The following is a 22,831-nucleotide window of genomic DNA, read 5'->3' as shown; positions in this document are numbered from 1 at the left end:
CGCCGCCGGCGGCTCGCGCAGCCCGACACCAGCGAGGGCCGCGGCCGCTCTCCCGGCCTGCCGTCACCCGGCGCGGCTGGCGGGCTCGGCTTCCCGCCCACTTGGAGGCTCGCCACCCCGTTGCCCTCGGCCTCCCGCCGGGGCGGGATGAAGCTGCGCAGCGAGCGGCTACCGCTGGCCTACAGCACCCAGCTCGCCCCTGAGGCATCAGGTACGGACCCGGCCCTCGGGGCTGCCCCCTCAGCTGGGCCTGCCGAGTCCCTCAGCCCCGCTGCGTCCCAGCAGGCGCGGTAAGGCATTTCGTGATGTGAAGTGACCTCTCTAGTTCAGATTTGCTTTTAAGCAATTCCACAGCAAACTGAACCTTCACAAGGTCCTCACCGAACTTTATCCCTTTAATGAAATAGCCCTTTCATCTTGGTCCTTTAAAAGATGCAAACAGAAGGGGACCGCACCAGCTTCAGACCTTTAGTGTGCTTATCGATGCTGTTCTGTCTGTTTTGGGAAAATAACCGTAATGTTTGTCAATTTTTAAGCAGAGAACTGCAACCATGCTGCTTTATTTGCAAAAGCTGAGGAGCTGTTGGTGAAGAGAATGGCAAGCGGAGATCCTGTGGCATGGTTTTTGAGAGGACAGCTGTACTACGAAGAGGTTGTGGTGTCCTTCTAAGGAAATACTATAAAGCTGACAATTTTTTAATACAATTTCAGTGGTAAAAGAGAGAAAACCTTAAACTAAAAGAGATGCCTGTGCCTGGTTTTTTTTCCCACAAAAAGCACCAGGTGTTCCCCCACGTAAGTTTTTCCTGCACGGTCCCCAGGCATCTAGTGGTGGCTCCCAAGGATCAGGTAAAGAAGCAGCAGCCTGTCCCTACAGCTAACTTCCAAGCTGAGCTGGTTTTTGGCCAGCTGACTAGCTAACCACCACCTGCTGTTTTCAGTTACGTGGTTCTGGTCCCTGACCCCAGACACAGCTTTTGATCATTGCTCTCCCTTACCTAACTGCCAGTTTTGAGTTTAGTCTTTGTATAACCAACCCTCTGTTGAGATGTAAAAGCAGATTCTTATAAACCCTCGAGGTATAAGAATATCTCACTTAAGGGAAGTCAGATAGACGGGGCAGGGCATCTGGATTAGACATTTTCCTCCTTGAACGAAAAAGATGGCATTTGGGGGAAGGATAAAGATGGTCACACTGTCTTTTGGTTTCAGAGATGATGTTTGCATACCACTACTTGTTTGGAAGTCCTGAGTGCTTCCACCCTATCCAGCTTTCTTGTGGTTGTTGACTTACTCTGTTTCTGATTTTTACAACTTCTGTAGTTGTTCTATGCAAATTTTTGTTCTTTGTTCATGAGGGAAATGTGCCAAGTTGAAAAACTGCAAGAGAGCATATATCAGAGTGAGGCAGCCATATGTACCCTTTGTACTGTTCTGTCTTTCCCAGGGGTTGTATGAAGAAGCATTAATACAATTTGAAAAAATCAAGGATGTAGATTTTCAAGCAATGTATCAGTTTGGTGTAATGCATTATGATGGACTAGGCACTACAGAAGCCCCTGTAAGTAATATAGCTGTATGATTTTTACTTTCCTTTTAATATTAGCTGATGATTACTAAGACCTTCTTTATAAGCTTGATTATTTAGTCTAAAATAAGCAGGTCTTTGATTTACAATTAGTTTCAAGAAGTACAGGTGTTTAAAAAGCATCATTAAAAGATAGAGGGTTCTGAAGTAGTTCTCAAAAATAGCTGTAATAAAATAGGTTCATTTGAAAAAAACACAGTAATTTGTATTTTCAATTATGAATTTTAAAAGTTTGTGCTGTGTGGAAGCTGTTTTAAAATTGCTATTCGTTACTTATTAATAAGCAGTGTATATAGATGAAAAGGTATAAAAATGGAAATCAAACAACTATATAGTTTTGCACAAAGATGTTTTTTAAGGTACTTTCTAGTCTCTTAACATGGATACTAAAGAAGATTAAGCTTCTGCCAGTGGCTGGTAGTAATATTTTAAAATTAGAGAAAGAATTACATTTTCAAGAATTCGAAGAATTCAAATTGAAGAGTCACATTTCAGAAAAGGAAGATGAATGAATTGCTGCCATAAGAAGAGAGGTAATTTATTGGAGAACATGACTTAAAAGAGTGGTCGGAGGAGAGAATACAAATAGGGTGAAAGAAAGGGTATGTAACAAGATGGGAGGGGAAAAAATAAACAGCATATTAACAGATCAGATTCTTGTGCTTAGAGGATTGTCAGCGGAACAGAAATTATTCTGCTGTTTTTTTAGAGGTGGTTCATTTGTTCTGTATGCTGTATGCCTGCATAATTACCACATAGGTTTGTTTGCAAATAAACATGTCAGAAAAGTTTATTTCTTTTTTGTGTATTTCAGTATGAGAGAGGTGAGTAAGAGAGGAACCTTTTGCAAAGGACTGTCTCCAGTGCATTTAAACAGGGTGTCCATGCTAAATCCTAAAAGCATAAATCTTGTTTCCAAAATACTTTTGAGGTCCCTGGATGATACACCATACATCTGCTCATACGCAATGTTTGTTCTCCTTATGCTTATTTAACATTATCATTTTTTTGTCCATAATGAATTTAAGGCATTTTTAATGGAGGGACTTGAGAGTGTATTAGTGTTACCGCTTTGCCTTCTGTTAAGGTTGTTTTATGACTTCAGATACATTATGCAATATGAGAAAGTTTACAGAAGATCAGTATTGAAAAAGTAGCATGTTTAGGATGTGACATTCATTTATGTAAGTGTAAGAGTATTTCTCAGAAAATTTTTATCAATGAAGAGGAGTATAGTATTAGATGAACTTTTATAAGGAAATGTTTCACATTAAAAATACATGACAGCCAAAAATCTAGGGGCTGCCTAGTAACCAAAGATCAGTTCTGCTTTGCTGACACTGTTCTCCAGACTGTCCTACCAATATGCCTCAGCCTTTCTTCAGTGTGGAAAACTTACCTCTTTTGCAGAACATAGTGGATTGTCAGGTTCTTTTTCTCATGCTCTTCAGAGTCTGAATGTAGTAACCAAAATGTCTCAATTTTTAGGAGAGGGGAGTGGAATACATGAAGAAAATACTCTACTCTGATTCCCCAAAAGCAAGACGCTTGAAGTTTGCAGCTGCATACAATCTTGGCAGAGCATATTATGAAGGATGTGGTGTCAAGCAGTCAACTGAAGAAGCTGAAAGGTAATGGCAGTCAGTAATTTTCCTGACCAATCTAAGATGCTGTGTTACTTGAACTTTCTTTGTCCCCATTTTCTTAGGTTGTGGCTTTTTGCTGCAGACCATGGAAATCCAAAAGCAAGCATAAAGGCCCAGAGTACTTTAGGAATGTTTTATTCTATGTCAGCTCAAAAAGACCTGAAGAAGGTAAAGGCCACTTGTACCTTTTGAGTTTCATGAGTCCCAGTTAATCTTGACTTTGCAGAAAGATTAACAGGTTCAAACTTAAACAGGGGAAGTTCAGATTGGATATAAGGAAGAAGTTCATTACTGTGAGGGCGGTGAGGCACTGGAATGGGCTGCCCAGGGAAGCTGTGAATGCTCCATCCCTTGTGGTGTTCAAGACCAGGCTGGACAGAGCCTTGGGTGACATGGTTTAATGTGAGGTGTCCCTGCCCATGGCAGGGGGTTAGAACTAGATGATCTTAAGGTCCTTTCCAACCCTAACTATTCTGTGATTCTATAATATATTTGTCTCTGAAAGCTGTATTTTAAGTACTGCTAGGCATTATTATCTGAGTCTGTATGAACAGATGGCCAGAATCACTCATTTTGACTAATTTGACACTGCTGGCCAATGTGTTTTGGTGGTGTTTTTTTTTTTTACTGGGAGTAACAGGGAGAACTGGTATTGGAATAGAATGGATTTGAGTTTTGTCAGCTTTGGTCACCTTCAGAAATCAAGAAGTCACTGATGATAAATGAAGCAGGTTTTAAAGCCTTACAAGGATTCTGCTTTCTTTTATGTGCAAGCATTTCTTACAGGATGGTTGATATAAGAGTGTTTATGTAAACGCTATGGAACAAAGTAGCTAAAGTAAATGTGTACTCCAACTTTGTGCCTCTTCTTTAGGCCTTTTTCTGGCATTCAGAAGCATGTGGCAATGGAAGTCTGGAATCACAGGGAGCACTCGGTGTTATGTATCTCTATGGACAAGGTATAGGTCAAAACACTAAGGCTGCTTTGGAGTGTTTGAGAGAAGCAGCACAGCGTGGCAACATCTATGCTCAAGGTCATCTTGTAGAATACTATTACAATAGAAAATTTTACTCAACAGCTGCTGCAGTAGCCAAAAGGTGAAAATAATTTTGATTTTTTATGATGATTCTTTATGTAAGACCACAGTGCTCAGATTAAAATGATTAATAAGTTCATGCTCTTGTCTCTCAAACTCAGGAGATGTTTGAGATAATGAACTGCAAAACCTCATGTAGAAGAGGGAATAGCAACTGAGTGACAAAATTAATACTGTAAGGTTCCCACCACTTTTCTTTCTGATCCTGTGAAGCAAAACAGCCTTGAGCTAGAATCTTAAGTAGACCAAGCAGAAGCCCACATGCAACCCTGCTTTCCATGTCTCCTCAGTCCACAATCTCTAGGCTTCACTACTCCCTTTTAAATCCCTACCATTATAGAACCCCAGGTTGGAAGGGACCTCAAGAATCATCTGGTCCAGCTTTTCTAGGCAAGGCATGACCTAGACTATATGTCCCAGCACACTATCCAGCTGAATCTTAAATGTTTTCAGTGTTGAAGAATCCACCACTTCCCTGGGGAGATTATTCCAATGGCTGATTGTTCTTGTGCAAAATTTTCCTTTTATATCCAGTTGGAATCTCCCCAGAATTAACTTGCAACCATTACCTTTCATCTTTTTCATGTGACTCCTTGTAAAAAGGGAGTCTCTGTCTTATTTGTAGCCAGACTTTAAATGCTGGAATGTGGTGGTAAGGTCTCCTCTGAGCCTTCTTTTCTCAAGGCTGAACAAAGCCAGCTCTCTCAGCCTTTCCTCATAACAGCAGGCTTCCCAGTACTCTGATAATCTTTATGGTCCTTCTCTGGACCCTCTCCAGCCTGTCTGCATCTCATATAGCAGGGACCAAAACTAAATACAGTATTCCAGGTGTGGCCTGACAAGCCTCGAGCAGAGTGGGATGATGACCTGTCTCTGATGTTGATGCCCGTGTTGATGTAACCCATCATCCTATTGGCTTTGCCAGCAGCTGCACACTGTTCACATATATTGAGCTTGTCCACAAGGACCCCCAGGTCCCTTCTCAAAAAGCTGCTACCCAGCTAGGTAGATCCCAGCCTGTGCTGCACTCCTGTATTATGTTTTCCAGGTGCAAGACCTTACACTTGTCCTTGTTGAACTTCATAAAGTTTTTGTTAGCCCACTCTTCCAGCCTAGTCAGGTCAGCCTATGGGGTGGCTCTCTCTTCCCAAGTGTACACTTCCCACTTAGTTTGGTATCATCAGCAAACTCCATTTGGGTACACTTGATGCCATCTTCCAGATCACTTACGAAGCCATTGAACAAGTGTTGGGCCCAATATTGATCTTACAGAAGCTGCATCCTGTACATGCCATTCATAGCAGCAGGTCTGTTTTTGTCTCCTTTTGCACTGCAAGGAGACTAACAGCTATTCAGTATAGTCTAGCATGTCTCTCTTGGAATGCATCCCTTTCAGCCAATGCTGAATGGTACGTTATCCAGGCAAGTGAACAGCGCATTTCATCAGCTGCAACTGTAATTGCAGAAAATAGCAATGAAATCTGATACTACAGCCAGAAGTGCCCATTTCTGAACCAAGAGATACTGACACCATATTTGAAACAGTTCCACTTACCTGAGACTGCAGTTAGCCTTGTGGCAAAAATCTCAGCAGTTCAATCAGTTGTATCAATACCTTTTCTGCTAAGATTTGTCTGTGTTCATACCAACTACATGGTTTGTTACATACAAACAAGTACACCTTTGTTATGTACAAACATCCAAGCGTTATGTGATTATGTACAGTATAGCATTTCCTAATATTGTGAGACTAGATTAGCTACTAGTATTTCACTTTAAATAACAATTTTGTTATCCTGTACACTTCTACTTACCCATTGCTATGGTATGAAGTCAACCGTGCTGAACTAGAATTTTTCGCCTGACTTAACTGGGTATTGTTATTTGCATCAGCATCCTGTTGTGTATCTTTTGGAGAAGTAAAAAATGCTATATATCAGAAAGATAAAAGAGGCAGTAAGTTACCACTATTTTAGTTGAATGGTTTTGCTAATAAGTCATTGAGGTTGTTGGTTTTGTGGTTTTTTTTGTCTTTTTTCCTATTTTGTTGCTGCATTTGTTAATGGGACCAAATTAAGTGGGAGAATACTGCTCTGAACAATCAAATGATTTAATAGGCACTGACTTGGCAGAGGGCTAGTTCATAACAATCTTTCATACACTGATTTATAGGGAATAGTTATAAATTCAAATGACTTGCACTTCTTTTTCTTCTGTCAAGCATATAATTACTCTGTGTCTGGAAAGGATACAGGGCTTGGGGGGGCTCTGTTTTAAGACAACAGCTAGGAAAAATATCAATTCCCACTTTGAAATGTTGTACCTAGTACTACAGCAACAACAGGTGATCATAGCCTGCCAGTGAAAACAACGTTCACTTCGTCCCTCTGATTCTTGAAATGGTTCTTGGTAAAAAACAACATGTTGAAAATAAGGCAACAGTAAGCAGAGATGCAGAATAAAGTAACTGAGCTGAAACAGTTGTAAGTGGTTGTCAGGAGTGGGTTTTACAATCTGAGTCTGTCAGGTATGACCAAGATCTTCAGGTTACTACGCTTTTGAACTTGGAATTTTACAATCACGGAATCATGGAATGGTTTGGGTTGGCCCTTTACAGATCATCTAGTTCCAACCCCCCTGCTGTGGGCAGGGACACCTTCCAACTAGATAAGGTTGCTCAAATGAATTGGAAAGCTCTGCTGTTCCTCCAGAAACATACATTTTTTTCCATAAAGTATTTTGTTAGGAAAAATTAAAGTACGCTGCCTTTTCTAAGTAGCATAACTATAGTGGAAGTGACTGCAGAAGGTATGTACTTGTTTTTGCTTTAATGTAACAATATTCGAATAAGACTAATTTCAGATACTGAAGAATCCTCATTAGGTTGCTGAATAAATATACAATTCAGCTTATTTTGGATAATGATGGAAAGGAGGTGGTGTCAAGTCATATATGGTTTACTTCAATTATTGCTTGAGGTAGCATTATCTAAGCTAACGCTGTAAATTCCACAGCAGAATTACAGACCATGATGACATCAATACGCTAGCAAAGATAACCGACTGTCTTCCCGCATATGTTGCCAAGGGGGTTGCCATGGCTGCTTTCTACTTGGGTAGATGCCTCCAGCTTGGCCTAGGGGTACAGCAAGATCAAGCTGCTGCTTCAAAACACTATTCTAGGGTAAGTTGGGAAAGTTTTTTTTAAGTCTTTAAATGTGTCTGGAAAGACTAGTTTATGTCTCATGAAATTGAGTGATACCTTGGGTTTCAGTCTTTAAACTTGTTTGGTTAAAGACTCCAACATCATGTTAAAAAAAAAAAAATCGTGCAAGAAAATGAAGAGTTATAAAATTATATCAAAATCTACTAAAAACAGTCTGAAAGGATGCTGTCTGCCCACTTGCTTAAGCAAATATTGCATTATGGTAAACGTCAAAAAAACATCTGTGGAAACTACCACAGCAAAGAGCTTGGTATCTTGCAAGATAGATTAGCTAAACCATTTGAATAATCTTATCCCAAATTGATGTCTCTGTCATTCCCTCAAACTGGAAAACCCTAAGTTTTTCTCTACTTTAGATTCTCTAACAATTACAACCATCATTAACAGTGCTGAAGTCGATCATACCTGGCTGTCATACTTGGTTTTATGTTTATATTTTAACAATACCTGAAGATCTACTGTTACTGACACACAGGGGCAAAAATAGGTCACATTGTTTGAAAATTCTAAAGTTGAAGTAAAATGTCTTGCTTGAAGAAGATCAACAGCGGCTTCTAGAAGGTGAATCTACTAGATAATATCAGTGATAGCTAAAGGTACAGTCAGGGCAAGATGATTACGCCAACTGGAAGGAAGTGTAGCAAGATTGGATCTGTGCTTCAGAAAGATTATATGCTTTCTGTTCATGTAGAGACCATTTGTTTCAGCAAGTAGAGTACTTCATGTCCAGCTTGGTGCAATCCAAATAAACGGAGAGTTATGTAAATGATAAATTATCAAGTAATAATTTTTGTGGCTCCTTACTCAGGGAAGCCACTGATACAACAGATTTAGCAGAGAAGAGGTGGTCCTCTGAATGCATACTTTTTAAACATTTTATTCTGCTGTGAAAAGTGTTACAGAGGATAGGATGAGGAGAAGAATGGAAAAGGAATATAAACTGGTGTTAAAAATGCTGTAGGCAGCAGTCCAAGTAAGTGTTAGGGACTTTCACTCATCATTCACTACCTGTACATCTGAGCCTGATACAGGAAGGCTGCTGCCTTCTTAGTATAAAGAGAGATGATTTCTCTTGCTTTGTGGCATGCATCTCCACTCAACAACAGAAGTAATGGAAAATAAACAAGGAAGCTACCTGAAGCAGTAACTTCAGAACAAGTAAAAGACTTGTAGGTGTGTTCAGTTTCTTTTGTATGGAAAATAATTCTTGTGTTAACTGTACAGTTAGACCCACTTAAAATCAAAATCTTGTTTGCTTTTTTAATTAACTGCTCAGCTGTGGTTTTGGCCTACCTTCTAAGACCCTGTCAGTTCTGAAAGGCAAGAAAGAGAAGATGGGCATTCCAGGGGATACTGAAAAAAAGGGATGCAAGTGAAGTAAACTGATCCTGCCTGTGAGCAGATTTAGGGTTTTGACTGTGGTGGCAGCACATGCCATATCAACAAATACTCATTTTTTTTCTTTAGAAAAAGGGATTTAAAGCTGAGTAGCATACTAACTCTTTTTAACGAGTTGGTTAACTTTTGTTGTAATTATCTGAGATAAAGACCTTATTAGTGTTATATTGATATTGACAACATACAATTTTACTTTAGCCATAAACTAGAACTGCCTGTTCTTTGTTTTCAAAGGCGTGTCTTCTGGATCCTGATGTTGCTGCTGACCTTGAACTGGCAGCTAATCTTGGGAAAATTTAGCATTTCCTTTAGCTGTGACTGGTATATGAATGTACTACCACAATAAACCATCTTTAATCTGAAGCAATTACAGAGTGTTCATCACTTACTGCTTGCTTTCCAACTTCAGAGAAATTACTATTTAAAGCAATCTACTGACTCTTTTATATCTAAAAACACAGACAAAGTAAAAAGCTCACACTCTAACTGAGATGAGGCAAAGGCAGACTTAAAAATTCTATCGAAGACTTACGGTTTATTAAGGACATTTTACTGGGGCAGATGTCCTGTGTTTTCTTCATGTCATACTGCCATAAAGCATGTGAATCAAACCAAAACCAAATAAAAATGGTTGTTCCCTTTACTGCATTTTTAATATTTAAACATTCAATTTTAATACTATGAAAAGCGTGAACCCAAACTCGTCCACTTTTCACATTCAGCCCGTTCACAGGTCACAGCCATTTTTAAATCTTACCTTTGTTCTGTGCAGACTTTCTTTCACACGCTTTTCTAATGCACCTAGATCTACTTGTATCTTAACACATTTTATTCTTAGACTGCAGAGGTTTCAAGTTGGAAAGGCCTAACACAGTTCAAACCATGTGGTTTAAGCCCAGCCAGTAACTCAGAACCGTGAAGCTGCTCGCTCACTTTTCCCCTTTCTCCCTCCCTGCTCCCGAACACATCAGCTTCTAAAACTAGAAAATAATACTTCCAGAACTACAGATAAAAAATGTTAGCATGGAAATATTCAGTATATGTCCTCTGAACAAGGCCTGTTCTCCTCAACCTTTCATACTTCATTTAAGTTGCCTCTGGTAGTATTAGCTGAAAACCTGGCTGGGAGTGTGTACACCCAAGCAACGTTGTGCTGAATCTCTTATCAAAACATACTTTGATCATCCACTAGTAAATTTTACTGATTGCTCGTTTCTAAATACCTATTTACTTGTAAAACTTTATATGTGCAGAATTTGTCTTGCTTCTTGGGATTGTGCCATGCATGACTTGAAAACTGTCCTGAAACTGCTGGAACAGAAAGACAGATGTTACTAAAAAGACTGATTTAAATATACCACGGATCTTACGTACCTTAGCCAGTCTTAACTGCAAGGAGTTTTTCTACGAGCACAATTGTACTGAATGTAAAATAATGAGTGTCGCCTAGGAATTTTTGATGAGGTTTAATTATTTAGATGTGCATTAAGATATTATTTGCATATCTTTACATAAATTAAAAAAAACACTGAAGACATCATTTTCTTTCCTTGTATAAAATAAGGTTGAGTTGAAGGTTGTTTGAAATTGGGGTATTTGAATATAACAGCCCTGAGTAATATCAGGGAAGTTATTAGAATGGTTTAATTAAATGTTGACTTAATCATTCATAGAAGCAATTCATAAGCACTAATCTCTGAACTAACATTTAACACAGGCATCCTGTTAGGACATACCAGTTTACAACACATTTTTGACACAGACTTCGAAGTGACGCAGATACTCCTTATGAAACCAGTGCTGTCAAACTCATTCATTAGTTGTCAGTACAGCCTCGTTACCAAGTACTGCAATCCAGCTGAGTGATTTATTGCTTACAAATGCTTCAAACTACAGAAAATCTTTGGTAAAAAGAAAATTGGTAAAATTTTCACAATAGCTTTACATGTAGTATTGCACGACAAGGCTTTTTCAATACACAAGAAAAAAAGGAATGCTCAAATCCTCGGTGAGGAGATTAGAACTGTACAACATTCATTAGTTTACCACTATAAGCAAAATTTCTTTTCATAAATGTTTAAAATATTTTCTGGTTTCTTTCACCTTATATGAACATTTATTTTTCAATCTATATTTCGAACAGAAGAGTAGTCAAATAGAACCATTTAAATAAAAATTGGCAACTATACAGCATTGTCTTGTCTACCCTACTACAGCATCAGATCTTTTCAAGTCTGTTTACTTCACAAAAAACTCAAGAAGAAAGAAAAACGCTAAAAATAATCATAGTCCTCAGCCCTCTATGGAATAGAGGAAAATAAGTTTCATGTCTATTATTGGACATAGACATTTCTCTAGTGATCCAGTTGTGCAGATTCAAACCTAAGTGACATTAAGCTGCTCTAAATGAGCTCTTAGCTCAGGACACAGTTCAGTTAGCAGCAGTTCCAGCAAAACCTGAAAAACAGAAATGAGTTCAGGTAAGTACAGGTGCCAAATGAGAATTTCTCCTTCCTTTCTGTCATGTTCAGAGCAGCACAGATAAGAAAAGCATGAAGGGTCACTACTTATCACTCATGCAATTTCATTTCTTTCAGCCTAAAGTTAGTGTGAGGGCTGCAGATAACACAGGAAATGCCTTAAGGCTAAAAGAGGGCAAGTGCCACAGGGACAGCTGCCTTCATTCAGATGAGGATTTCCCACCCTGCATAAACTGGTGATGTTGTGTCAAAGCTGCAGCAGCTCCATCAGGAAGCACCAGGGCATGCGCTGCCTGAGCATGCCAAGGATGTTACCAGCTGCAGCAGCAAATGAGCCAGAAAAGACTGAGGGAAAAGGTGGTAGTACACTTGGGTCCAGCTGCATACTCCAGTCAGTCCCAACCAGCAACAAAGGAGGCCTGTCATATCCTAACTGTGAGCCAAACCTGGAACTTTCCTTCCTTATGATTCTCCAAGGTGTCTATTTTCCTCAACTATATGAAGAGATTAGTTTATACCTCATGAAGTCAGGCAAGATGGATGTGGTAGAGGATCTCTCTTAGACAAAGGCAATACTTGTTTTTAAACTTAAACAGCTTCTTGTTATTCAAAATGAGTCACATGAGGTAACCAAGTACATTTCTTCTGACTTTAATAACCAAAAACATTACTTGCACACAGAACAAATTTCTGCAAAAACACACACCCCGTGCTCTAATACAGAGTGAGCAGAGCTCAGCAATTAACAGGAGTATAAAGTTAAAAGGCTATTTTTCTGGTTACTCACATAGAGTAGATGCTTGTTTGCCTTCCTTTCTTGCAATGCATTGAACACTTTCACTACACCATGGCGAGCATTTTGTTGTCCAACAAGACTCTGCAGAGTATCTGCAACAAATATTAATTTAGCTTGCAGTGTTTCAGTCATGCTAGGCAAAACCTCCAGCTAACTGTACCACCCACAAAGGAGAGGAAATAAAACCACTGCACATTCATGGCCCATGGTTACAAGATACATAGCCCCCATTCACCAACCTTTTAACAACATAGGTGTGTTAGATCAGGTCAAAAACACTCAATCTCAAGTTACCGAAGTTTAATAAGGGTGTATGCATCTCAATTACAACATTTTTAGTGTTTTAACATGATATATAGAATGCCCTTTAGACAGTTCACCTCTCAGGTCAAGTCTAATTTCATACATTATTAAATCATTCACTTAAATATACCTTCAGCCACAAAGACAGAATTACCGCAACAGTTAAAACAGATTCAGATTGCCTCTTAATAGTCACAGAAAATACTTCCCACAGGTAAGTCGATTACTTATAATTTGGATTAGACAATAGTGATCCAGTGCTTCATTAATTTAAGGGACATTCAGCTGTCTCCTGACACATCTCTCCAAACTCAGAAACAACAGAACAGAACCACAAACCAGCTATAGAAGCCTGTGCTAGGTTAAGTAGGTGAGTATCTAACAGAGAGAGTAAATGACAAATACTTTGCATGCATGCCCGCTGCTGTTTTCGCAGTAAAAGCCCACTAATGGAAGGGGTGTCTGAGACATCTCAGCCATAAAACAGCTCATTAAAGTACATTCTGTTCAGCTGGAGGCGAGTATCTTGGGTTCAGCTGTAGCAGTTATTTTTCTCCTTCCTAGTAGCTGGTGCAGTGCTGTGTTTTTGACTTTAGTCTGAGAACAACGCTGATAACACCCTGATGTTTCAGTTGTTTCTCAGTAGCACTTGCTCTGATCAAGGACTTTTCAGTCTCTCATGCTCTGCCAGTGAGGAGGGGCACAGGAAGCCAGGAGGAAGCAGAGACAGGACACATGACCCAAAGTAGCCAAAGGGGTATTATTCCATGCAGCTGCGCATCATGGCCAGTGTATAAACTGGGGGAGTTACCTAGAAGGCCCAGATTGCTGCTTGGGTCAGGCCGGGTATAGGTTGGCGGGTGGTGAGCAACTGTATTGTGAATCACTTGTGTTTATTGATTCTCCATCTATTCCCCCCCTTTTTTATATTCTCACCCCTTGTTATTTCCTTTATCATTACTAGCAGTAGTTTTGTTTCCTAACTGGTTATTAAACTCACGATTAAGCAGAATGAAAGCGATCTCACCTGGAATGTTTTCAAGTAGTTTTTGCTGTGCTCTCTGTTTTGTCTCTCGCTTTTGTTCATCGCTCTTGGCTCTTGGTGGTGGAGCTAACTTGCCATTTGGCCAAAAAGCATCTCGAAACACACCAATGTAGTAAACAAGCATTGGTTCACTGAAAATCCAATGTACAGTGTCACGGATTTGCCTGTGGAGAAGTACAGAAAGGACTATATCTTTCATGTTTTAGGCAGATTTATTCTTTTATTCCTGAAAGTAGTGAAAGTGATGCTCATTTTCACATAGTTACCCCAAATTATGATTTCACCTGCATCACAGCAACTTAGATTCAGCTCTGGGTTCTCTAGGATCTAGGTCACTCCAGATACCCGACTGAGATGTGGAGAAGGCTACATTTCAATGTAATCCACAAACACAGACTACAAATTACTACATACATTACAAATTACTACACTGAAACTGTATTTCAGAAATGGGCCCTACGAAAGCTCCACTGGGAAAAGACATAAAAATTAATTAATTGTGGTAAACTCCAAACTAAATGCATGCTAGATTTATCCCACCATGCCTGGTGGGATAAAAACAGATGAAGTTTTGATAAAAGCACAGGAAGTTCCCTCACAGCAACAGCACGTCAGAGAGGGGACTACAAACGGAGATACCAGCCTCCTCCTGTAGCTGCAGGCACTCACTTGTAGCCTTCAGCACAAAGAGTCTGAGGTATATAGGCTCCAGGCTGGGCCAGAGTACAGCCAAATGCCTTAAGATCAATAAACGTAAAAACTCAACAAACATGTACAAGGCTATACAGGAACTCTGCATGCATGCTGTGCTCACACACATTCTCTCTCTTTGTCCTTTCTCAGATGTCTTTCATACTAGTCATCAGCAGGGTATGAAAAAATGAACTGAATGATTTAAAACTCAGTGAATGGCTACTGCCAGAGGCCACTCCAATTTACTACTACATCACGTGTGAGAGGTTTTAAAAGCCATGCTGTCATGTGCAAATTCAGTCACAAAGGAGCAGCCTGTTCTGCTGGGAGAATACTCTGACAAACTTTTTCTGACCAATGACATAAGTTCCCACATGAAAGGTGTGTACAGACACGCATGCTTACTTCATAGCCTCGTCCAGGCCTCACTTGGCAGTTATGTCTTCAAATGATACAGAAAAATACCTTCATGAAAACACATCACTGTTACACATGTACAGGTTTCGTGTTATAAATTAATGGCTCGCATCATGTGTAAACATTATTTCAGTCACTTTTGAGAAACGAGTATTTGATTTGAAAGAAAGTACTTGAAACAGAATCCTATTTTTTTTTACCAGATGTAGTAAAAATCTTCATGGGACTGTAAGATAAAGCAAAAACTAATAAAAGCCATTTAGAGCCAGGACATTCAGAAAAGCAGTAGAGCCAAGTCTTTTAATTTATATATATATAAATGCAAGGCTGCCTCACTAAAAAGAGGGAAGTCACTTTCCACACGTGTCTCCCATGACATGTGTTTTTCCAAAAGCAAAGTCCTACATAGGGTTAAAAATAAGGAAGAATCTAGTTCATGTATCTGTGTCTTCTCTAATTGACATAATGTATTTTTCAGCTGAGCTGTAGAAAACAAATGCAGATAGCCATATACAGCAGAATGTCCCAATTTTGTTTCTCTTTTAACAATTCTGCTCTCAGCTTTTTTTTCATAGAACAATGATGTGGGTTCAGCTGAATTAACAGCTACTCACTTGTTGATAGTTCTTCCAAAAGTGACTTGTACTAGTGCAATCAATGTTTTTCTGACCCACTTGAACACTGAAACAATGAAAAATGACAGAAAATAAAGACCAAGAGATTAGTAACATCAGGGTACCCACGATCATGTTCAAAACTCCCTCACACCCAAAACCCACCAACCCACCCCTACAATAAACATCTGTTACAATCCTTTCAAAGATTTCACTAACTGTTCATGGGTCTTATTTTTCTTGACTGCTTTCCCTGTACTGTTTGCTATATGCTTTTTAAGTCTTGCAGATTACATAAACACATCTATTTATGTATCTGGCCTTTGTAGCTTGTATTGCAAACTTTAAGAGTATTTCAAGTTTATTGAGCTGTACAACTACCAAAACACCTTTTTCTACTAAAATCCCCCCCAGAAAGCCTTTCAAAATTCACACCCTTTCCACACCTGCTTGTCTAATGTACACACAGCAGCACCATTAAAATTCTGAAAACATCTTCACTCAAATAAACCAAGCATTTAGCTTTTCATTACAAATAAAGGAAACAAATGGAAGTGCTTCCTTGTAATTAGTGGTTAGTCTTTCTTTCAAAGCAGTTCACCATCAGCACAAGAAAGTCTATATTTGGAAGATACATCTGTCATTTTTGGAAGGTGCTGCATTTCATAATAGTCACCCTGTAAATAATTTTATAGGGTGTCAAGTGTAGCTGCACATTCAAATAGAGACAAAAATAGTTTTATTCATTACTCTCATTCAGTTATGTGTGGCATCTTTTCCATTATATAAATTGTAGAACTAAAAGGCACACATAATACACTTCAAATGGACATTAAAATTATGTTGCTTTGTCAGTGATATGTTCTGTAATAAAGTCATCTTTCCTTCCTCATAATTCATGCATTCTAACATGCAGCCTATTTACAGAGAACACGCTGCTGCATTTTACTGGGGTTTTCTACCTTTGTTTAATTAAAAGCTTAAGAATACTGAATTCAAATGCTTTCCCCTACTAATTACATTTTTACCACCATGTTATTTCGGAATTTCATTTTTGAATAAAAGCTCTGAAGTCACGAACTACTGAAGAAGAGCTCTGTTCCAAGCAAACTGGCAATGCAGATTGCAAGAACATTTCCGCTTATTGAAACAGCAGAAAAATCCCAATTACAAAGTCCCCCAGATTTCTTGGCCAACAGATTCCACTGGCAAATAAGCAGGCTTGCAGCTTACTTCCTCGCAGTTCAAAAATCTCTCCAATCAGCATGAAACATGGTTCAGCAAGAGAGTCCCTTTTCCCATCCACCTCCTCTCCGTAGTCCGACAGGTCACTATCCTCTTCTGTTTCTTCCTAGGGAGACACAATATATACAGCTTTCCATCCTTATAGAATCATAGAATAGTTAGGGTTGGAAAGGACCTTAAGATCATCTAGTTCCAATACCCCTACTATGGGCAGGGACACCTCACACTAAACCATGTCACCCAAGGCTCTGTCCAACCTGGCCTTGAACACTGCCAGGGATGGAGCATTTACCACTTCTTTGGGCAACCTGTTCTAGTGCCTCACCACCCTTATAGTAAAGAACTTCTTCCTTATACCTAACCTGAACTTCCCCTGTTTAACCCATTACCCCTTGTCCTATCACTACGGTCCCTAACGAAGAGTCCCTCTCCAGCATCCTTGTTAGGCCCCCTTCAGACACTGGAAGGCTTCTATGACATCTCCACACAACCTTCTCTTCTCCAGGCTGAACAGCCCCAACTTTCTCAGCCTGTCTTCAAACAGGAGGTGCTCCAGGCCCCTGATGATACTCATGACCCTCCTCTGGACTTGCTCCAACAGCTCCATGGTCTTTGTATGTTGAGGACACCAGAACCACCCACATTACTCCAAGTGGGGTCTCACAAGAGCTGAGTAGTATTGCCTTGCTCTGGGGAAGGAGCATGGCCAGCCCTCTCAAGAAAGAGCATTAAAGCCAACATCTCTGCTGGTGGCAGGATGTGGCAAACAGGGCCGTTATCACTGAGGATACCCAAGCTCAGCGTCCCAAAGGGAGCAGAGTTAATCAGAACAGACTCACAGGAGAATGTATTGAACCACCTCAGTTTGGGCAGAACCATTTATTCAAGAATGAAGAGCAGACAGCAGGTTGTTTCCCAGTGTAACAAAGATCTGGTTCAGCATCAGGACTACACCACCTACCATTACCCATGCCAGCCAGCACATCCCTTTGCTTTCCTGGATCTCCCCTTGCCTGCCTATGCTTAGAGCAAAGCTGCAGTGAGGTAGACCTGCCCCACTGAGGTTGGTGTTATGCACCAGGAATGGTCAGAATGGTGTGCAGACAGATCTTCTTTCTTCAGCCTGGTTTTCAAAGAAATTCCTCATCTCTTCCTTTCTTCCTTATCATTCTATTATCTAATACTACCTTTTTTTTCTCCTGCACTATTTTGGTGTCTTTCTTTCTTGGCCTTAAGGCCACAATCTTTCAGCCATCCCTTGCCTGTCATCTGAACCCTGCGATACAGAGTATCCTACAGCATCTCAGCTGGTCATCAGTTTGTCTTACTCCTCCCTCACACCCTCCAAATCCCATTTAAAGTCCATCATCAACTTTGGGTATATTTCCAGTTCCTGAATCTTCTCCAGGCATGGCACTGCACAGTGGCCTATACATAGTGGCCATAGTGTTGCATATTCCAACCTTACATATTCTGTACCCTTCCCAAGTCACATCCTGTGACTTCCTGAGTCACATCTGGCATTTTCTCTGGCATCCCTTGAGATGCTGCTTCTCTCCTCATAACCAGGAACCAAAGGAAAACACCTCACAGCAGTGAAGTGCACTATTAAGTGTTCACAGGCTCCCCTGTTAAACAACTTGATGAGTTCCCAGCTTTTAAAGCTTTCTGCTAATATTAGGCTAAGCTATGACTGAGGGCATGGAACAAACAGCCACACCATACTGACCAGGAATGCCACACAAGGAAATCACAAATCATTACCCATCTTAGCCCACAAGCACACATATTCACTGATGCTGAACAGATTTTCTCCAGGGACACAGTCTAGAGCAAACTCCAGTCCTGCTCACTATTTTCCTCTGGTCAACAGGCTTCTGAGCCCTTTTCTATTTTTATTATTCAAGAAATTATGTTTTATTTAATTTTTCATAGTAGACATAATCCCATATTGTCATTAAGCACTTGAGCAACAGAATAGAAAATAAGCTTACTGAATTTGCCGTTAAGCCCACAGGGTGCAGTTTGACGAAGACAGATGCAAAGCACCAATAATTCACTACGTAAACGCAGTAAATAAAACAACTGATATTGATACTACTACAGAAAATGATCACAGGGCCACACTGCTGCCGAAAAGGCAAGTGTAATACCATGATGTTTAAGCACAAACATTGTTCATGTGATATATATATATACACATACAGATAAATATTTTCATACATGGGAAAAGGAAAACCTAGTGGGAACATTGTGTTTCAAACTTTAGTCCCCACATTTCTAAGAAAAATATGAATAATCAGGTAAGTCTAGAGCAGAACCATAAGAACTAAATAAAACATAACCTAACAAAAACTAGGAGAAATTGAGGCTGCTCAGTCACAGAAACAAAAGCATAAAAGACAAAAGGAAAGTAGTAAATCCTGATAACTGAGAGGATCCTAACCCAAACTGTTGGGTGTTTGCTGCAGACACTACAAGAGCTGGCTGGCTACAGAATGGACATTTATGTTAGGAAGTAATAAAAGGTTTCTAACCATGAAAACAGCTGAGAACATTGGTTATCAGAGGTTTAATAGCACGTTAGACAAACACATGCCAAGAATTGTCCTAGCACAGTTCAGCCTGCTTGGAGCAGGAAGGTAAACCCAATGTTCTCTCCAAGGTCCCTGCTCTATTTTTCTGTTCAGCAAATCCCCTATCATTTAGAAAATGCAATGAGAAGTATAAATTCTTACACCACAGTGCATTTTCTATCCATCAGACGAACAACAGACAGCTATGAAATTATGGGCAATTTTAGTCAATGAGCTATTTTAGTCACTCACCTATTCTTCATTGTGTTTTGAGAAACAATAGTTTATTATAGCTTAGTACCAAATTCTCAAAGTGGTTTGCCCACATGGGCTCCCGCCTGTATTGGCAAATTCTCCCTGTAAGCCTGCACCATTTGCCTTCATTTTTTTGTCACAACTAGCTTTGCTTCAGCTCTCCAGAAATGAAGGACACACAGCTGTTCCTCACAAAGAGAGCTTCCCAAGAGAATTACTTTTACCTGTCAAAAACCCTCTGAAATATGCATGTTGAGAGCGCAAAAAGTGGGAAATTCTGCTATAAAAAATAATAAACAAACCCAAATGGACTGAAATTTGTTTATTTGTGGCAGGTTACACATTTGCCTATATACGTATCTTTATCAAAGGGCAGGAAACATTTCATTAACAAACACCTTTAGAATTCACAGACAGCTCTTATTTCTGACTCCTTGTTCACTTACAGTAAATTAAAAATGACCTTTGGAAATGCCTTCCAATACCACCTGCCATTCAAATGCATTATATTAATGGCTCTCCCTGCTTGCTTTGGATAAGTAATTAAATTTGGGAAGATTACTTTTTTACCACTTACCTCCTGATGAGAAAACAAATCACCAGGAAGTCGTTCTAGAAATGAGGAGAGTGAAAAAGACGACTTCTTTCCTTGCACATCAATAACTTTGAGGTGCTCTGGGGAAGGGCTCAAGAAGGCGTAAAGTGCTTCACTCTGGCAGAGTCTTTCATCAGAGAGCAATTTCTAGGGAAGAAAAATAATGACAGAAACAACAAGAACTGTTTAATTGGTGTACTAAGGAACAAAAAATGTCAGGCCATCCAATAAAACTGATTATAACATGTCTCAGAGGCAGAGTGAAATAAAAACCAACTCATGTCTTACAAAGGTACTTTAAGAAGCTAGTTTTATAGTATTAGAACTAGTAAGATTAAAAGTTTTTTCTTACAACTTTCTTTTTAAAGTTCTAATTTGTAAGGAATTTGTTGTGAAGTGCTTTACAGGATTCATTATCTACTGTTTCTTACTTAATCAAAGTTTAAATTAACTTACCACTAGAGGAATGATTACTATCAGCCAAACTCATCTCGAATTCAGGCATTTTGGACAACTTTGACACATATATCATCAAACCTTACATCTAACCTATTTGTTCTATTTCAGCAATAGAGAGATAACAGCCACTCAACTCTCCCACTTAGATCTGTTGGTTTTGTCTTTGTTTTCTCACCTGCAGAAAATTGTTAAGCTGGTTCTTGGATTTCTCCATGAATTTCTGGTCTATGGATTTGAAGGGCAGCTTGCTGAGAGAAGGCAACTGAACTTTCTTTAATGATGGAAAGCACTGTAGAGGAGAAAGGAGGCCTCACTTAACATGAAAAATACCTTTTGTTACCTATTATGGACTGACACCACTTCCCTTCACACCACCACTATTATCTACCCCTTAGCAGACAGAAAGGTTAAAGCACTGTAAAAGGAAACCTTCTCTGTCCCCATAAGCTGCCATTTCTAGTACCTCTCTGGAAGCTAGAGACAAAATCTAGTTTTGAAAGAGGCTCATGTATGACAGTGCAGATCATACACCATTTTGACATTGGGTTAGTTCAGTAAAACATTCATTATCAAGGGAAAAAAATAATCAAGTTTTATAAGCATCTTGCAGAGGCCAGAAACATGCACGGAAAACAAGATCTAAAAGCTTAAAGGCTGGCATAAAAACTGGCAGCATGAATTTTTTATCTGGTTTTCCCCTCTCCAAGCATCATTCTGACAAATTTTAGCAACCTGCATCTTCTCCCTCCCCTAACCGAGACCCGTACCTCACTGAGTTTCCGGTGTATGTTCTGAAACTCATTGAGCTTCCTGGGAACAGTCCAGTTCTTAGTTTCAGCTCCGCCAACATCTTGTAAACTCACCATGACAGAGTAACAGGGCACTTGTTCTCCATTCTCTTCCAAAACCTTGTGGGGAAGAAACCAACAGTAAGGTATGCTACTCTGAAAGCAAATAGTGGAACATTTGGGCTGCCAGATGAATGGCTTGCAAATTCAGTCATCATCAGCCCCACGCTTCTCTTGCGGTTTGAAGGTGACACATGGAGCTATACCCCCTTAATGAACTAAACTTGACGCAAAATGCTGTGTCAGTCCTGAATGAGTCCTCCAGCTAACCGCTATTACACTTCACATACAGCTTGGCAGTGCTGTCCATCAGCAATTAAATCTCCCTGACATGTCTTTTTCAAACAGGTGCATGTATTATTTCAGTTAAGATGCGTACCACATAGCATTCTGATTGCTCACCAAGACTCCAGCTCTCCCATCTGCATTTTTCTGAGTGTTCTCCCTTATTTCCCACTTCTTTCCCCATGTTCACACTCAGGCTCACCCACACGCCAGACACAGCAGCTCTGCAGCTGGGCCTTGCAGCAGTTGGTGCTGTCTCAAGCAATTTCTCTGCTCACTTGGGCTATTCTGCATGTACACAGCATGATATCCAGGCAGTGTTTATTTCTGAAGGGCTCACAACTTCACAAAACTACTAATGAATCGAGCTGTACAACCGCCAGAGGAAGGAGGAGCAATTAACCACGCTGTGTAAATGGGAAAACTACTGCAAAGTTGTTAAACGATTTTTCTTGAGACAACAGCAGCAGCGTGATCACATTATTCCTTAGTTTGATGAGCCACCTGGGACTTCATCCTTATGCCCTAATGGTAACAGATTTTTGTTTACCTGTTTTAAGGAGACAGATAAATAGATTATGAACAGCAATTAATAAATGGAAATAAATCCATTTTTTTTGGCCAAGACAAACTGTCAAATGCTTGTCTTAATATACATGCAAATAACAGCAATGTAATTATAAAATCCCACTCTTGCATAATCTTTATGAGGAAGGTAGTAATTTTTAAGCTTTTTGGGTTTTTTTTTTCTTAAAGAATATTTAAATAATCCAATCGGGATAAGAATAAACTTTAAAATTCATATAACATTTTCTGAGAAGCCTGTAGAAGTCTGATAACACTTAATGCTAGTGATAGATAATTTGCCGAGCAGCTATATCATTACCGCTGTAGGAGACACACAGCTAAAACCTGTGTTTAAATTTTTAGGCTGTTGAGAGCTGCACATGAAGAATATTCCCCGAGATGCACTCCTAAAGCTGCACATGGATCACTGGGAAACCTGATCTGTGGCCCAGGTTTCACATCTCTCTGCTATAAAACCTGCAGCAGCACCCAGGCAGAATGCAAAGCATCAGCTTGAACATGTGAAAATGTGCCTGATTCCCAGCACAGCTATTTGGGGAACTGCCTTTTTCCTGCCAGACTACTGCAGATAGAGATGCTTGAATGATTTCCAAAATGTAGGTCAGGGAGGCCTGGCACAAAGGGACCCAGATCTCTGGGACAGTCCCTGCTGCGTATACCTACCCCTGAGCTAGACTG

At 39.8% G+C, this 22,831-nt stretch overlaps 2 protein-coding genes across 4 annotated transcripts in view; one reads left to right on the top strand and one right to left on the bottom strand.

The window, feature by feature from the left end:
* Positions 1 to 5: 5 nt before the first annotated feature.
* On the top strand, positions 6 to 9,321 carry LRP2BP (LRP2 binding protein). Of its 2 annotated transcripts, none has more exons than XM_062632341.1 (8): positions 6 to 211; positions 540 to 652; positions 1,448 to 1,561; positions 3,077 to 3,219; positions 3,297 to 3,402; positions 4,109 to 4,332; positions 7,349 to 7,514; positions 9,189 to 9,321. In XM_062632341.1, exons 1-8 carry the CDS (start codon positions 148 to 150, stop codon positions 9,252 to 9,254), a joined length of 996 nt encoding a protein of 331 aa, XP_062488325.1. In that variant the 5' UTR covers positions 6 to 147; the 3' UTR covers positions 9,255 to 9,321. The 2 variants fall into 2 exon arrangements, with proteins under 2 accessions (XP_062488325.1, XP_062488234.1); XM_062632250.1 differs by having other exon boundaries at positions 537 to 652.
* Positions 9,322 to 10,405: 1,084 nt separating this feature from the next.
* The window catches only part of SNX25 (sorting nexin 25), an 81,345-nt gene continuing 68,919 nt past the window's right edge, over positions 10,406 to 22,831 (bottom strand). Inside the window, exons 12-19 of one of the 2 annotated variants that reach the window (XM_062631761.1) lie at positions 21,200 to 21,340; positions 20,608 to 20,721; positions 19,956 to 20,120; positions 16,536 to 16,653; positions 15,303 to 15,369; positions 13,561 to 13,742; positions 12,222 to 12,322; positions 10,406 to 11,411 (exon numbers count right to left, since the gene is read on the bottom strand). In XM_062631761.1, the coding sequence (XP_062487745.1) occupies positions 11,337 to 11,411; positions 12,222 to 12,322; positions 13,561 to 13,742; positions 15,303 to 15,369; positions 16,536 to 16,653; positions 19,956 to 20,120; positions 20,608 to 20,721; positions 21,200 to 21,340 (963 nt within the window). In that variant the 3' untranslated portion in view covers positions 10,406 to 11,336. Of the gene's footprint in view, positions 11,412 to 12,221; positions 12,323 to 13,560; positions 13,743 to 14,358; positions 14,737 to 15,302; positions 15,370 to 16,535; positions 16,654 to 19,955; positions 20,121 to 20,607; positions 20,722 to 21,199; positions 21,341 to 22,831 lie in introns of those variants that run through there. The other variant, XM_062631825.1, reaches the window with a different exon arrangement.

Source organism: Pezoporus occidentalis, unplaced genomic scaffold, assembly GCF_034315485.1.
Source record: "Pezoporus occidentalis ecotype Australia unplaced genomic scaffold, CSIRO_AGI_Poc_V1 ctg1, whole genome shotgun sequence".
NCBI classification, from domain to species: Eukaryota; Metazoa; Chordata; class Aves; order Psittaciformes; family Psittacidae; genus Pezoporus; species Pezoporus occidentalis.
This window is presented reverse-complemented; position numbering and strand designations above follow the sequence as displayed.